Genomic DNA, 18,049 nt, shown 5'->3' with positions numbered 1-18,049 from the left:
TCACTCTTGTCTTATTTTGAGCTGTTAAACCCAGGGCAAATATTCATCCGCTTCTCATTAGCAGCACTGGTAGATTGCATGCTGGGGAATTACAAAAACGCTAACCTTTTATGCCCAAAGATCTTTCTCAAGAGGAAAGATCCCCTCTGCTCACAGGAAATTGCTTTCTAAATGGGTTAAGATGGGCTAAGACCCAAGACATCGACAAACCCCTTCCAGTGATGAAACACCTTGGTGGGCACCTCAACAGACAGCCTCGGGGTCCTTTAATGATCTTATTAAAGCTTGTGGAAGTGTGGAACATGGTTGCGGCTTTTGCACTTTTAGGTACTTTCTTAACCGGTTAAACCTTTAAGAGCAGAAATAAAGCTCTGTGAAACTCTACCTCCCAGAGAGAGACCATGTACCTGTTCCATAGCTTTCCCTTTGATTCTGCCAAACCCCCTTACTCCCCCCAATCGCACCGTCACCTGCATATCAGGAGGAACTTGGTTCCAGAGGCAGAGCTAAATGTAACAGTGGGCCCCGAGGACTAGCTCAGTCTGCAATTTATTTACAAGCAGCACTATCACATTCCCTAATTAGGAGGGATAAGACGAATAATGCGCTCTCAGCATGATAGGCATAAAAGACTTCAAATACCAGATTAGTTTCACCCTAAAAACAGGACCTATAAGTAACGCAATTTACCAATCCAAGGAGCAGAACACGAACTCAAGTATCAACAAAGAGGAGATAGGAAAAGAATTAGCACAGACATAGAATGTGCCACTTTTAAGGAGGGGTGATGTAGGGGAAGGAGGAGGAAGACGAGTGAGAGCAGGGAGAAAAAGTGGAGAGGGTCTCTGTGGGTTCTGTAGTCGAGCACTGGAGTGGGTTATTGAGAGTGACTAGTGGAGCGAGGCAGAACACAAGGTCGTAAAACACCTTCCCAGCTACCTGACGGCCTGAGCCCTGTGACATTTAATTATTTCTAAAACATACACTGCAGTATGCACACAGGCGCACAGATCCTCACGTACCCCCAAAAACCTTGCTTTTCATCCCGAGCTTTACAAATGCATGATATGTATTTGCAAAAGTACCGGTTCCACTAAACCCTTTTAAATGAATGCTACAGATTTCTCAGCTAACAAGTGAGTGTAAGCTTGAAGGACTAAGGCAATGAGGGATGGGCAAATAGAGAGCTCACTCCAGCTAAAGTCAGCAGCATGACCTATACTCACAGGTGCTCGTGGCAAGATCACATAGAGGAGACACAAGCATCTATCCGAAGCTTTCGCAAAACAAATGCATCACGGACGGCTTCATGCCAACTCTTAATCCTCAATCAAGCAGCAATTAGGAATCAAACACACAAACCAACATTATGCAAAACATGACATCTCATTTGTTTATTTCTGCCAATTAAAATCAGTCATCAGCTGCATTCAAAATGTGTATATAACTAAGCGAAGGAACAGCTGTCGTAAAAAAAACCCCCAAAAAAACAAAAAAAAAAACATGACAAAGCTTTTCACTCAATCAGCCAAGCAGAAAACCTTGTGCGGATTTGAAATGCTGGGCTTCTCTTTTTTTAAACACCAAAGACATGGCATTCCTATAATTATGCGGCCGTGTCAACAAAGCCTGTTCATAAATTCAATTTGCTATCTGTCATCTCTCTGCATGTTGTCTTAGGGAGAAAGAACACAAGAGGATCGATTGAGAACTCAATTCTGATGGCTCACACGCAGCCTCCGTGACTCACGGGGGATAAGAGACACGAATAGTTCTTCGAATGTGGAAAATGTCTGGCACATGTCGGTTTCTGCTACAGCGGTAAATTATGATATCTTACATGACTTGACCTAGTAGCAATGTAAATTATGAATTAAATTGTAGTGTTGAGTACATATCCACGGAGATTTAGCAACATATCTGATGAAGACCCAGTTTATAAACCTGTTTTATGGATTAATTAAATAGCCTCAGTCAGAGTTTCTATTATTGTTTAAATCACTTTTAATACACTTTTTACTGATTTCTATTGGTGATTTCTAATATTTTATAACTTAAACTGTGGTCATTTTTTAGTCCTTTAAAATATAACTTTGATTTGTATATATTTTTTGGGTCTTTTGATGTTTAGTACTCTGGGCAGCATGTACGAATGAAAGGTCCTGCAAAAGTTGAGTCCCAGGAAAATGAGACTGATGTCTGTTATCCATTAGTATCCACTGTCCTCCTAGTAGCCGAACCCTGAGTCTAATTTGCTCTGTAATGAGATCTAAAGAGAGCTTACATGGCGTCTGCTTGATGAATTGAAATCACAGTGAACAGGAACACGGTGAGGGTTTAACCTCACCGGAGTCACCTTCCGTGACTCCAGTGGAGAAGATGAGAAAAACAAAGTGGAATGGAGAGGCGAGGAACAAGTCGTACCTAGTTTTTTTGTGCTTGCTGCGGATTGTTTTTGAACACATTTGAGCCCATCTGTTCCCCCACAGAGAGTCACCTGTGCAATTAACCTGGACCATTAGCCGTGAAACAAAGGCCTCAGCGAAGGGAGGGGGAGTGTTGCTTTATGGCCAGGTGGAGAGGCAACAACCACACTTTCTTTTAATCTCATCTACTCTCTTTTCTCGCTCGTGTGCACCTGGTTTTTGTGATACTTTCACATCTGAATTCCGGCACAGCCCCCTAGACATACAAAACCACCTGCATTACTCAAATTCCTCCCACCCCCTCTTACAGCTCTGCTGTCGATTCTCTAACTGACTGAGTTTGAGTCCAGTCAGCCCCTCCCTTTGACCTTCTTCCCTGAAGTCCTAGCAGCTCCTAAGACCAGAGCAGACAGCAGCCATTAACGCCACAAAGAACACAAGTGCCTGAAGGACAGCAGTCATGCACCTGTTAGATGTCTATTCTTTGTTTTTCCTCTTACTCCCCTTGTTTCTCTGTTTCCCTGTAGTCCAACCACCCAACCCTGATGAAAGCTTTGACACAATGACCGGAGATAACTTCTCAGACAGGCCCTGGCCTTTAATTTGTGTGTGTGTGTGTGAATGTGTGTGTGTGTGTGTGTGTGCATACACAGTCAACTACAGTGAAAAGGGAGAGCAGGAAAAAGGGGACTCTAAGGTTACAGTAATAAAAAAGACAGATTTTCATGCTGATTACTTTGGATCGTTTTACTGTAACAACTTGATGAGCAAACCCACTCATGTTCTTCCTAACTCGATAAGGGATGCCTCCACAACTCTCCATTCCAGAGGGAATGGCAGTTTGGAGACTTCTTTCCGTGTTTTGAGCCCATGTGTGGCGCCAGGGTTCAGGAAGGGGAGGGAATATGTGGAGAGAGGGCAGAATGTCCCGAGGAATGGAAAGGTTGGTGGGAAGTGAGAGGAGCATCGTGTTTGACGTGCACCAAGTAGAGGCAAGTGTTTGGGCTAGGTTGGCCTGGTCGCAGCAGGCCCCGATCCTGTGGTCTAAATAAAAAAAAAAATTAAAAAAAAGAGAGAGATGTCCTCACTGCAAGAGACTGAGGGGAAACGTGGAGAGAAGTTGGTTGTCGACAAGGGAGAGATGAAAGTGGATTAGCCGCCGTGGCGATTTGCATTCTGTGGTGGAACGAAAGCCCCTGCGATGCCCCGAATAGCTGGATGCATGAATAAGTAAACAAACAAAAACAAAAATAAACCCTCCATCTGGATGGATGCTGCCAGGCCCCAAGTGGGAAACAGTAGGGAGGGGAGGTTGGAAGAGGGAAAAGCAGGCGGGGGGAGAAAGATGCTCGCAACGTAGCAGTCACCACACTCGGCTTCCTCGGCTATTATTTACGTCGACTGCCTGCGCCCACCCCCCGACGTAGTTGCCATATTGCTATCATCATCCATCTCGCTGCTTGGGCTAGTTTGCCCAGTAACACCACCAACACACAGGGGAGAGCTCAAACCCAACACTGACAGATGTTAAGTTGACACACTTTCTCTGAGCCACATGGGGTCAATGTCAGGGTGCCAGCAGGGCCGAGGGAGTCTGTCCTCACAGCTATCTTTGCTTTTTTATAGGCTAAGCTAAATTTGGATCTAGACCGAACTTTGACCTAAACCTCAGCTAGCCATATTACAGGGGACTTGAAAAAAGGCATTTGTACTCTTAATGTATGATGTTTGACTATCTGAAGAACAGTATCGCAGCACATTGGTTATGTTGCAGCTGCTCTGGTTTCAAATCAGGTTTCACTCACATTTCTTTAACCTCACGTAGATTCCAACGAGTTTTTTTTAAAACATCAGTGATTTGGACGTGTAAAATGTGCAATTTGTTTGCCGTTCATAGCGTCTTTTATATTGTTGACATGCAATGCATACGAGTGAAAAAAAAAAGAAAAAAAAAGAGATGAAAGAAACAGTGAAAGTTGCTTTAGTTTTTGTTTGTGCTTTCACTTTTTATTCTGGTTGAAACCTTTACAAAGAGAAGCATACCATCATAAATTATTCTTTAACACTTCCACTGGGAGTCACTGCAGCCAGAAATGCTCAATTCTTACATATGGGCTTTGTGAGCCTCCATTGTAGAGACAGGGCAGTTGAGAGAAAGGTGACAAAGGTTGGATTTGAACCCACCTGCAGGACTCCATATGCGAGGAGCGTGCAACAACCACGACACTACTGGCACCCCGACACTAAAATGTTATTAAATTCTCAGCACAAAAAGCAGAATGAGAATACTTTCTATCATAGTGGTATCAAATATGGTCGATGTCATGTCACAGTGGGCGAGTAAAATGGAAAAGGTGAAGCTTAAATAGCATCTGTTTGCAGGATCAAACCTACGAAACACTAACAGTCTTAACAACACCTTTAAGTGCAGCCTTGATCTGTTTGTGCCGGTCAGAGTCACAAGTTTTAATCATGATTTTTATTTGTTAATTTTTACATGAGTAGCACAAAATTAAATGTAACTATAGCTAATTAGCTGATAGCTAATACATTGTCCCTGGGCAGGTAAACAAATAACACATAATATAAAATAACAGAATATTTCCAAGAAATTCCATTTGTGTAAAATTACACTTCATAAAAATGTCAGATTAAATCCATACACATAAACAGCCGTTGCATAAAACAGTATAAAAAAATGTCCATAGGTAAATGCATATGTGATAAATGTATGTGCAGGGCAAACATTAGTGATGGCAGTATTGAGTTGATTTTAGCCAGACTGTCAGCTTAGTTTTAAACTCTGCAAGAGCTCCTGAGTTTCTGATGTCTGTAAGTATAGAGTTCCACTTCCTCACTGCAGTGATTGCTTTGCATATGGCAGTAAGTGAACATGAATTCTTTATAAATATTCACATTAAGGCCCTTTCAATGAATCAGGTTATTCAGACGGAAAGAATCCAAAAACGGATAAGTCAAGTAGATATTTGGTTTCTATAGGAATCAGTTCAAGGCAAAGTAGACTCCCTTATTTACATGTACATGAGTAGCATGTCTAAAAATGGATGCTGAGTGTTGGAATCCAGATCAGGATAAACATCTGAACCACACCACACAAGGGCTGTTTGCATCAGTGAAAGGCTGTGCTGCCTGTGGAAGCTAAATGGATTTGACAATGGGATTTGATGGTCTTTGTAGTGAGGGTAATTAGGTTTGATTGACTGTAAAGTGACTGGTGAGGTCCAGAACTGGGAGGGGAAATGCTCAGACACTTGAACCACCCATAAATTAATGAGATTCAACTGTGCCTGAGTTGATTTCACCAAGGAGAAGAAGAACATTTTCGAAAAGAGAGAAAGAGAGCGAGGAAGAGACAGACTGACTCAGAGGGAGTCAGAGAGAGAAAACAGGAAAGACAGAGATATCTGATGTGTGTCTCACTTCTTTGAATTTAACCTCCCGAAATTAAGATAAAGATAAAAGTGTATAAAAGCTATAAAGTGCAATCTAATCAGAGTTGTTATCTATCTCCGAATCCAAAAAAGATGTTACAAACTTGAAAAAAAAAACAATACATATATTCAGCGCAATAATTTAAAGCACAAAGCTGACAGACAGCAATGTGGGACTGACTATTCCTTGGTGTTCCTTTTAATTGCTATTGAACTATGGTATTTATCATAGAATATTAAACAGCTTCCTATCAAGCCAGGCTTATTTTACTCCCGCTGACATTTATTTATGGAAATGCAGTCGGAAATGTTATAATCTGGGAGGTTGAGTATAGCATGAGTATTTTATCGTATCACCTATGCCTCCAAATGGCATTTTGCAGTCAATCAGGTGTATTTAATCCTTGCATTTCATATATTTATGAATACGTCTCCTTTCCTGCATGCTTCTATTCATGCTGCTTGCTCTCATTTGCCTTAGCTGGGATGCAGTCAGCCATAGTCTGTGTGCCAGCATCGCCTTGGGGCAGATTCTGATTTCTGTTGGAGATACAGCACAATCTAATGTGCTGTTATTTATTAGCATGGGTGTACAACAGCAGATAATCCGGGTAACCTTGTTCCCATCTTTCAAGGTAATGATGGAATCCAGCAATCCATACTCAGGAGTTTCAGAGCATGCCTTGTACTTTCCTGCACTTTGGATCGACACAGCTCAAAGGCAAGGACAAAGAAAAAAAAAGAAAAGCAAGAAAAGCAATTTGCTCTGTGTTTGGTATTACACTGCTGTGACATCCATATGCAGATGTAAGGAAAAATCCATCATTTTAACAACGCATCTGAAAGTACAAATATATAACCAGACATGAAAGCCATCACTGACATGACAAAGAAATAACACTTCGGGGAATAAACAGGCTGCAAATTCAGAAGCACTGTGCATTTTATTATTTCATTAGAATCCAGAAAAGGACTGTCCTTTGTGGTTTTATATAGCTCTCTAATACTGGCTTCACTTGCCAAGCTTAGCTGAGAAATAGTGCGGCTCTCTCAGAAACATTTCTTTCATCTGCGGGGGTTTCTGACCTTCACATCTCTACAAGCTATCTCCCCCGGTAATATTGTTTGCCATGTCTGCGGCACTGTGGAGACACTATGCAAACTTAGAGAGCTAACCTGTCCAACCCCAACGCTGCCTGTCAGCGCTTGTCTATGATCACCTCGCTGGCATGGCTGCGGCACAGGTATGCACGAGGCCTACCGGCAGCTGTCAGTGTCACACCAAGCCATCAATCCACATCTCTGCCCCTGTCATTCCTGACAGGGCTCCACCAGCCACAACCAGTCAGCCAGCTGCACACAAATATGTCAGTTTAGTTTAGCATGCCACGGTAATAGACACTTGAATGTGTAAAATGTGTTTTCGGTGAACAAATGTGGAAAAAAATGCTTCTTTTTCTTTCAGGAAAACAGAAGAAATCAGGTAGAAGTCACCTTTAACCTCTATGAATAGCTCAATATTTGTTTGTGAGGATGTTGATTCAAATGCAGATGACAATATAAAGTCAAACCAGTCAAAGCTAATACGAGCTTATTTTGCTTGCTTTTGGAAAAATGTTGTTTTCCTTTCTTTTTTATTTTTCACGAGTAGCCCACTTTTACTATGTAGACATACACCAGTTCAGCCTGAAAGTGTGAAAGGTTGACAAGAAGGATGCATAAATAGAAGCTGCAGGCCCATCATTGTCAACATGCCAACTGCTCTCTGCAGAGAATCATGGAGACCTTATCCTATGCTGAGCAGGGAAAAAAAAAAAATGCTTGAACGACAATCATCTCTCCCCCTCTCCGCCTTTAGAGAGGAGGACACACATTGTAAAATAAATTTATGAGAAAAAGAACTATTTATGAAAATTCTCTTCTCACAGATTAACTAACAAAAAATATTACACAAGCTGAAAGCAGGTTCATGAATTTTACATTTTGCTGTTGTTTTTTGTGTCTCTTGGAGTAGTTAAACATAATTTCTCTTTATGTGTCATGTTTTGAGTTAGCCATAATGTTTGGAATATACGAACATCCATCTGTTGTCTTAGTCAAGATAATCACATTTAATATGATAATAATGTGTGTTCAATAGTTTTTATTAAAACACCTTAGGGAATAAACTATCACCCTACAAAGTGTTTTTTTCTCCCCATAATATTCGCACAATGGGAGCCAGAGTATTGGTCTGCTGGTGTCTGCAAGCTGTTGCGTAAGCTGATTGAAGCAGCCTAGTGGGCTCTAATTCATACAGTAAAAAATAATCACATTGCAGGTAAAACTTCATCATAAAAAAACAGCATCTGTGGAGCCTGTGCTTGTGTTCTTAAAGTTTTAAAAGTACCATCTTCAGCTATTTAAATAATTCATTTTAAAAAAAAGTTTGTTGTTTAATAATGATTTTTATCCATTTGAGACCTAAGAAAAAGTGAATCTTTCATCTTATACAACACAAGTCCAGCTGGATTACATTTAATGTGTGTAGTCAAGTACGATGGCTGACAGTTGGTACAGCCATAAAATGTGTTGTAAAACTCACAGGCTACGACCAATATGCTGCTAAAGTTGATATTCCTCCGGATGGTAATAAACATGTTTTTCAGTGGTTCATATGGTGGAGGGGACTGAAACACAAGCTTCAACAACTGTTCACATACCAACAAGCATACTGTAGAGTATAGCAGGTTCTTCAACCCTTCTTTTTGGTACCTGGGAGAAATGTCTGGACTAAAGAAAATGTTCAAATAACTTTTCCCTGGTTGTTTGTTTATTCTTATGTGCCTTATGCCACCATGCATTGTGCTCAAAGCAGCATGTGCGCTTTCCGGCTCTGTTCAAAGCTTAGTGGATTTGACTTGGGAACACAGTTGACATGTGGGTGCAGACACTTGCCCCAGACGGGGGCACTGACCCTGGTGAAGCCAGCCAAGCAGGAGGCTAGAGGGGCCTGCTACTCCTCACTAATGCCTTAGAGAAACAAAGTCCAGATGCTCTGCCATGCATTGGCTCTTGACGCACTCGGCATGCTGCCTGTGAGATTTTTATCGAGCTCTGCGATATCCTGCAGTGATGAACCATCTTCCTCTGTTTCAGACAGAAGCATTAGTTTGGGTTTATTCTTCAGTGTTCAACAATCATTTTCACTGAAGAAAAGTGATTTAGTAAATGTTGAACATCTGGTCAGTTCAAGAGAATATGAAAATCCACTTAGAGCAAATTAAAACAAATGGGGTGACCGGGTAATGATTTCATAAGCAATTTCCTACATTAGGAGTTCTAATACTTCACAAGAAAAACACGTTAAGCTGTGCACTTGTCTCATCATCAATCATGCCTGTTGAAGAACTGTGAGTGTCAGAACACTTGCAGAGGCACTAATCTCAAGTTGTATCAACTGTTAAATGGAAGAGTGGTGCTAAAAAAAAAAAAAAAAAATTAAAAAAAACAAAACAGTTTCCTCAATGCACTTATCTGCTTCTCCCCTCCCCCCCTCCCTGTCGCCATCCCTGCAAAAGCTAAATGAATTAACTCTCATTAAATATGCATTTCATTGTTAATCATTTGCATGTGGAGAGGATTAGGTTGCAATTTGTGGAATGGCATAAAATCTGTCCCTTCTCAAAAATTGCAATAAACACAATGGTATGGTCCATCAAAAAGTATTTTAGGCAGTAAAATGAGTAAATCCATAAAACAAAGAAGATATTGACCTGTAGATAATTCTCATAATGCCACGGCCATATGCCTGCTCCATCTGCTCATACTAATGGAATTGTAAACGTAAAAATATACTTTGTTAAGGCCAGTATAACGTTTTACCATTCATCCCTCCATCCATTCATCCACCCCTTCATCCATCCATCTAACCATCCATCCATCTACAGCAACATCCATCATCCATCTATCCCTCCATTCATCCCTCCATCTACCCATCCATCTACCCATCCATCCATCCCTTCATCCATCCATCTACAGCAACATCCATCATCCATCTATCCCTCCATTCATCCCTCCATCCATCATCCATCTATCCATGTATTCATCTATCTAAGCATCCATCCATCCCTCCATCTACCCATCCATCTAACCTTCACATCCATCAAAAGCTACAGTAGCTTGAACTACAGATTTATTCCTGTGCTTCAAAAAGCCCTTCAACTTTTAAAACACCAAATGAACGTGCAGGATGCAGGGGCATATTAAATGAATAATAAGTGGAATTAAAAAGAGCCCCCATTGTATCGTACACTACATTATTTTCATCAACCCACACAAATAACATGGCCGATGCTTGGCATGAAATATTGATGCATAAAGTCTCCTCAGATAACGAACTCCTCAAAATATTTGAAGCACACATAGAATTTTAGAACAGAATGGGATAGAGGAGCCAAGACTTTCAAGCCAAAGCTGTCAAGTGGAGAGGAGCGGAGACAGAGAAAAGAAAGATGTGCAACAGGAAAAACACTGAATATCCTGCTATGTGTGTTCCAACCAAACAGCTGAAAGAAAGAGAAACACAGAGAGAAAACACAAGAGCTGAACACCAAGCTACTGTAACCTTCAACCTGCTTCTGGCTCAAATTCATTTCCAGTCAATGCATCCATTTAAAGTGCTCACTATTTGATTGTCCTTTCCCTGATTGCATTTCACACAGTCAAGTCAAAAAAAAGGAAGTGTTCATGGTTTAATGAAAATGTGTAGCCAATGCAGGAAAAAATGTTGACAGGAAGGGAAAAAAGTAGCCTGGGTTTAGCACATCCTGAATTTAAATGTATGCATTTCATAACTGCCAAGGTCATTGCGATCGCGACAGTCCGTTGAGGAAAGTGTTGGTGTGGGGGACAATCCACACTATCTCCAAGGCTGCAGGCAACGTTGCCCATGCCATCCTTATGTTTTATTCATACAAGTCATATTATGACATTCAGAAGCCCAGATCAAAATCTACTCTGGCAGAAATATTTAATATCACACCTACTTCTCTCCCCTTCTCCATCTGGTTAGCCAGAATGAGAGAGAGGAGTAGACAGACTCCTGCAGCTCAGCCATGTTGGATTATTAAAAGTGAAGCTTTCAAAGAGGTCACTGCTCAGGGAAAAAAAAAAAAAGGAGAAAAAAAAAACTGTAGCATGCATCAATTATCTTGGAGAGTTTGTGGCATACTGAAGACTGTCTTGTCACATTTCCCACAATGGCTGAGCTACAGAGGGGTCCTTGGCTGACGCTGACATTTAGAAGCTGGTGAATTGTAAAAATCCCAGCCTGTTCGTCGAAAAAAAAAAAAAATGGACAAAAGGCCACACTGACTACTTGCAAAGCCCCTTCGGGCTTGAAGTTCCTTCACAATGTCATTGGCATAACATGACACAGACGCCAAGAACTGATGCGCTAATTTTTCATGTCTGAACAACTGCAACTTACACTAATCAATACTCGGTTTACTGGCAAGGCTGGAGGGCAATAGAGATTCCAATGATTCGCAACAATAAATATAGAACGCTGATCGCAGGCTCGACCGGGGGGGAATAATAATTTGATGTCGAGGTGCTTGCACATGAAGAAGATAAAAGGATAACAACATCACTATCAAAATAAGAAGGGAACAGAGCCGTACTCAGCCATTCTTTTTTCAGTCACCTGATCTTACTAACCTTATTCTGACTTTTTTCTATTGTGCCACTGTCAATGCTATGGAGGCTCAAAGTCATTATGCAACTTTACTTTTCAACTTAATTCTAAAAAAATAATAATAACAAGCACTTAAAGAAGAACGTTCTTTCAGTCTCACTTTAAAATTCCTCCACAGCTGAAAAGGATGACCCCCCCAACGCCTACATATTATATTTAGAGTTCAAAACTGTGTGGAGAACATTCAAAGAAAACCTCTCTCTCTCTCCTTCCGTCCTCCTCCTCCTCCTAACTCCCCCACCTGCCTCTGCACCTCTGTCCCTGAGGTGGCACGGCGAGGAGTGGCATACCTTTGTTCATGTCAATCAGCTGCTTCTTCTTCTGCTGGCGCTCCTGCTTCTCGCGCTCTGCTTTCTCCTTCGCCAGCTTGGCTCTCTTGATCTTCTCCTCCATCTCCCTCTTCTTGTGGTTCTCCTTCACTGCTTCCTGATGAGGCACACACAGACGCACACACACAGTGTTCAAAAGCAGCAGCATGCCATCAGCAAATTCTCATTCAGAGAGGGGTTTGATAGTTAGAGATAAGCTCCAAAAAATAAACAATATATCATGGCATGTGAATGAGCTTTTTTTAATACAAGCCCTTTTGTCTGTAGGGCGTCTGCACTGCTTTACATATTTTCAATAACACAGAGCGGATTTCTTGTCAATAATATATCAATATCACACTTCATGCATGAGCAGAAAAAGCTATAATCATCACACACACACACATTTGCGATGCAAGTACATTTCCTTTGCCACAGAGTGAGGTGAGACATGTACATGCAGTGTGTCCGTCTCAAAGGAGGAAGACAGAGATATCATCCTCCTCCTCCCCCTCCTCCTTCCTCCTCATTCGTGACTGGCTGAAATGTCAGGAAAGGAGTCAGAGAAAAAGAGAGATCATCTACGGTACGGATTCAGCCTTAACACATGTGTCAGTTTGTTCTTGTGCCAATAGAGAGTAAGATGCAACTGTGTGACCTTTGGAGACAACAAAATGTTCTTTCATCCCAGGCCTGTGGTGCAGCCCTTGACAGGACCCATCATAGGTGTCCCTGTTTGTGTGTGAGAGGTCCTATTGTACGTGTGTGGACGCATGTGAACCCCTGTGTATGGGCGTCTTTGTTCTTCTGCTCATCTGTGGTGTTCCACCTTTTATGAGTGCATATGTGAGTGAGTGTGTGTGTGTGTGTGTGTGTGTGTGTGTGTGTGTGTGTGTGTGTGTGTGTGTGTGTGTGTGTGTGTGTCAGTAAGTAAAGGCATGGCCTTCTTTGCACACTGATGTAATATGTGGTGACAGTATCATCCCCCCACCCCCCAATGCCCCTGTGGTCCTGATGTGTGTGTGTGTGTGTGTGTGTGTGTGTGTGTGTGTGTGTGTGTGTGTGTGTGTGTGTGTCGTGTTGGCAGCTAAAACAGAGGGATTACAGGGATTGTAAGGAAGGAACAAGGAAAGAGCAGCTCATCATGCCAGTCAATAGCAGCGCTTTGCTCCATGTCCAAGGACACGAGCCCTCATTGTCAGCGTCTCCTCGTTGGATGACAAGGGCAGTGAGAGGACAAAAAAAGGCAAGAGAAAGAGGGAAAGGGAAAGAGAGAGAGGCCGGGATGAGGGTAATGAAATGTCAAGTTGGTATAATGAAAAAAAAATCTAATACATGTTTACATATATTTGTTTATACTACAAGTATATGTTTTGGATTTTGTTTATATTGTCACAGCCCGGTCTTGTGACTGACTGTCATACACTCCAGGGTGTATAGTACCCCGCCTCTTGCCCAATGGCAGCTGGGATCAGCTTCAGCTCAACCTGCAACCTTCAACTGAAAAACGCTCTATAGATAGTGAATAGATGGATGTCACAGCTCTAAGGCTGCAACAAAAAAAAAGTAGACCCAGGAATGTACTAATTATTAAAGTAATGTATCGTCAAGAAACGTGATCAAAACTAACAACAACATGTAGGTTGGAAGAATGTTTAAAGTGTGGGTGACTGGAAGAGTGTGCTGTAAAACCAAAGACAAAGAAACCAAAATCAAAAGCCAATACGTGTGGTCGAACAAGGTCTTTCTCGAGGTCTGCTGCTGCCCTTGATTTAAGTGTGCACCGCACCAGGCTCAGGTGTGCTTATTAGTCTGCTCATCTATCTGTAACCCTTGAGACAAAGAGACGGCACCGGTAGAGTGTATAATTCAGAGTAGTCGTGTTGTAACTCCGATTTTTATGTTTTGTTATGTTCTTGTATCTATGATCAGGCAAAAAGGTGAATTAAAAAAGAAAAAGAATAGCGAGATGAAGCTTAGTTTTATGTGGGGCTCATTGTTTCTGTGTCACGTGCATTTTAAAAACGCAAGAACAGATGTATGACATTGTAAACTAAAAACAACCAAACAGCCTACAGCATATATGCTAAGCACACCTTAGAGCTCTATTGCTTGAAGGCTATTAAATGTGTGCACTTTGCTGATGCATGCGTTAAATTGCAGAGGATGACAGCTGTGCAGCAATATTCAGTAACCAAGGAGTTAACTTGTCCATCCTATTTAGGTGATGGGCAGCAGTGGCAGAACAAATCAAATTGATTTCTGTCCACTCCCACTGACAGGACTCAATTCATTTTGGGAGTAATATCACTGCACTGCTCCACATCTTCAGCACAAGTTATAAGATCAATTATGCAGATTACAAACAAAATCCTGCCGGCAAAACTTATTTTAAACAAACAACTAATTCAGACTGTAAACATGATTATGCAATGTAATTATGTAGCTCTAATTACACAGCAACAGTAATTACCATAGCAACAAATATGTTAGACGGCTCTCTTTTTTTCTTTGAACATCTCTCTTTCGACGGTCCCTGTTTTGCTGTTGGCAACAACTGATTGCATCAAACTCATTTTCATGCCAGCTTTGTCTTTTGTAGGAGGACATAAAAAAACAGAAGCTCGGTTTCAAAACTAATCTTCAGGGCGGGCAACGTGATTTAAATCTCACTGGAACATGACACAAAAGATGTTGTTCCTCTCGAATCACAAATGTTCTGTACAATATATACAGCATGATTTCAGGTGTCCATGGAAACCAGCTATTTCTGGCTCCTAGCTCCTCTGTCCTGCGGTGATGATCATCACTATAGTTTAGTGCCACCCGATGTGAGCTTAATTATTATTATCAATTATATATAATCATTGAAAAGGCTGATCTTCTATCGGTGAATAACTATAGCCCATTGAATGGGGCCGTGAGAGGTCAGGCAGGGGCTTTAGTAGAGAAACATACATTTTTAATGAACCTTAAAACAACTGACAAGTTAATTCAAGTTACATTTTTTAATGGTTTGAGTATAGAGGTGTATTTATGACTCTTCACTGTGACTTCCCCCACAGGCATGCTTCTACCTTTAAGAGCTGATGAGCTTTAAGCTTTACACCTTCAAATGTTTCATTTTTTTTTAGATCTCTATCTAAGACAGCCTTTGAAAGATTTGAAATTCGGTGCAGTTTTTCTGAAAACCCTCAGGTTTTGGGAGGTTGACTTCAAATGTTACGAAGGTTTTAGAGGGTACTTTTTTGTAGGCGTCCTTGGGTCTCAACGGGTTAAACAAACACCAAAAAAACAAAACCTCATAGGCAAAGATTAAGAATACAAAAAAGGATCCAGGTCACAGCATGGTCACAAGAGCATCAACAAATTGACAAAATTAATGTATACCAGAAACTAAATCAAACTTTTGTGCAGCACTTCAAAATAACCAAAACGGTATCCAAAGATATGTCCCATCTGTGATTGTCTCACATTGCCTGTTGAGTCCTTGACTCTACCTAAAAACTGATGGCGGAAAAAAACACAGCAACTGTGTAGCCCAACGTCCATGTTTATTGCCAGCAGTGAGCCATGATCCTCTCTGGTAGAACCCTGGGAAATGCAGTTCATTGAAATGCTGGCCATTGTGTAAATTCAAAGCTAGAACATAGACCAAGAAAATTGTTGTTTTTGCATTCATGCCAGATGGGCTAGTCAACAACACACTTGATGCTGCACACTATCCCTTAAAGCTAATGGAAGCCACAAGACAGAGTGAGTTCATGTCACACTTCTGGCCTTTGGAGTGTCTAAGATGTAGATTATAAGAACTCCTACAGCTCTGCCTGGCTGGAAAATGGAATGCTCCACAACTAGGTCCAATCTACGCACAAGAGCCATCCGGCCCTCTCCGCTTTTCCAGGTCTGTTCTTTCAATAATTCATGAAATGTGTTTGCTGTTATTCCACCTCCCGCAGCACGCCTACCCTAACCTTGCATACAAGTTTGCCAGTCCGATGAGGGAGCAACGAATAAGTCTAACTGCTCCGTCGCGCCAGTGATCTCACACAGAGAGTGTCACTGCTATATGTCATTTGAATTTTACAAAGACTACAGCGACTGAGCTTTAAGCAGCAGTGTTTATTAGCCATCTGTTACACTGTTTGCAAGGATTGCGAGGTTACAGATTGTGAGTCTTCGGCTCTGTGGTATAGATGTATTCCCTTGTTGATAGGTCATATTTTAAATCTGTCACGCTTCTTTTAGGCCTGTGTCACCCATGTGTAACACTGAGGAATCCTGGAAAAGTTCCGCTCGCGAATGCAGAGAGTGGCACTGTCAGAGATTCATGATAATTATTGTCATATTGTGAAGGAATTAGCAAGTTCTCAAAATATCAAATGGGCTGATAAGTGGACTTATGCACCCTCCTCTCTCTCACACACACACACACACACCATTTATGATTTTCATTTCTTAGATGCTCTGTCTTGCTACTTTCAGACCCGGCCTGTGTCTTTTGGTCTTATTAGAAAGTCACTCAATTAACGAAAAGACTGTTAGCTCATCCCATCCCATCTGCTGTGCTTTGATTACTCATTAATGAAAAAAAAAAATCCTCATCCCCAATGCTCCTGGTCAGGATTACAAATACAGAGCCTGCGATTGCATTTCACTCATACTCTATTTCAGAATATGGCAGCAGCATTAAATTAACAAATTGTTGGACTCTTCCAATACTGACTCCATGTGCTGAAATCAAATAATATTTCATTGGCCACGGGAAAGAAAAGGAGAATGGGACGGGGGAGAGAGAAAGAGAATGAAACAGAAGGAAAATAGAGTTAATGGATTCTCTTATCAGTTACATTCAGTTCTGTAAGGACTGTCTGTCAATGCGTTTACTCAAATGCCTCATGTCGGTCGGGTGCATTAAGCCCTTGCCTTTTTAGTAAAAGCAATTTAGGGTGACTGTATTGCAATGGAATTCTTTAATAGTGCACATGCTTTGTGCTGTGAATGCATTACACAGGGCGAAGGCAACAGAGGGAAGCGAGCGAAGATGTTTTGTCTGAGTCAAACAACTCATGTCTCAATATTGAAATGAAAGTCTGAGGCACACGAGGAATTCCAAGAAGTTAAATTCAGGGCTTGTTCCTTTTAATCATTGGCTGCCAAGAAGTTTCGCCATTTGGAACAAATCAGTAATGGTTGATAGGTTGACTTAGTCAAAGATAAATAACAAGCAAACATCCCAACCAAAAAAATTATTCACCGACAAGGAAAAAAAGAAGCTGAGAAGGGAGATGGCAAAGACGCTAGCTCAGTTGTTTTCACAGGGTAAGAAAAAAATAAAAACAACCTCCAAGTAGAAACATGCATTGATTTCTTGTGCTCTGCAAGCATATGGGATTAGCCTTTCTGTCAGCAGAGCTGAAGAGCAAAAAACTATAAATAATATCTGAAGAATATGGTGATTAAAGGATTGTTTTTATAGGAATACATTAACTTACAACCAGCACTTTATCCCACACACTCCTCTCCCCTTATCCATAGCAGGAAAGTTTAAATCAGTAATAAAATATTCATCCGCAGCTATTTGCTTGAGAGAATAATTTATTTTCTTGGGTGGATGCCTCTTTTGGAGATATGCAACTCTGGAATCCTTGAGGGAGCGTTGTGTTTTGTGCTGGAGCACTTTGATCAGCAGGAATGAAACCCCGGTTTCAGATGGGGATCAGAGTAAAGAGAGGAGAAGAATTGTGACAAGGGGACCTTGCCATTCACATTAATAGATTGTGAAGATTGGGTGCTTGCCTATAGACACCATGTCATCATCCTGACACGAGGAATTTTTAGGGCGGTGCCTGGAGGAACGGATAGAGTGTAGGTTGTAGAGAAGCAAAGACTATGAAATGTATGTTTAACTTGTTTACTCAGGATTTTTTTGTTTTTTTTGCTTTGCTCTGAGATAATGTGGTGTGAACCTCAACATTATCTTCATATTACTATTTTTGAAAAAATGAGGCTGCTTTGCCTTATGTGCTTTTTTTTTTTTTACTGTTCCCAGTCACACACTTCTTCTTTAGCATGGGCGTGAAGCCAGAGGAATTTGTAGTTTTATTTCTTACTAAATCTGAATTT

General features: G+C 41.2%; 1 protein-coding gene across 9 annotated transcripts in view; it reads right to left on the bottom strand.

Annotated features, from left to right (window-relative positions):
* Positions 1-18,049, bottom strand: part of diaph2 (diaphanous-related formin 2) — a 361,962-nt gene that overhangs the window by 52,337 nt on the left and 291,576 nt on the right. For all 9 annotated transcript variants that reach the window (XM_079352006.1, XM_079352004.1, XM_079352007.1 and 6 more), the window contains one exon: positions 11,906-12,041. In XM_079352006.1, the coding sequence (XP_079208132.1) occupies positions 11,906-12,041 (136 nt within the window). The remainder of the gene's footprint in view (positions 1-11,905; positions 12,042-18,049) is intronic.

Source organism: Symphodus melops (assembly GCF_947650265.1).
Source record: "Symphodus melops genome assembly, chromosome: 9".
Lineage (NCBI taxonomy): Eukaryota > Metazoa > Chordata > Actinopteri > Labriformes > Labridae > Symphodus > Symphodus melops.
Note: the sequence above shows the minus strand (reverse complement) of the source record. Positions and strands in the feature narration are given on the sequence as shown.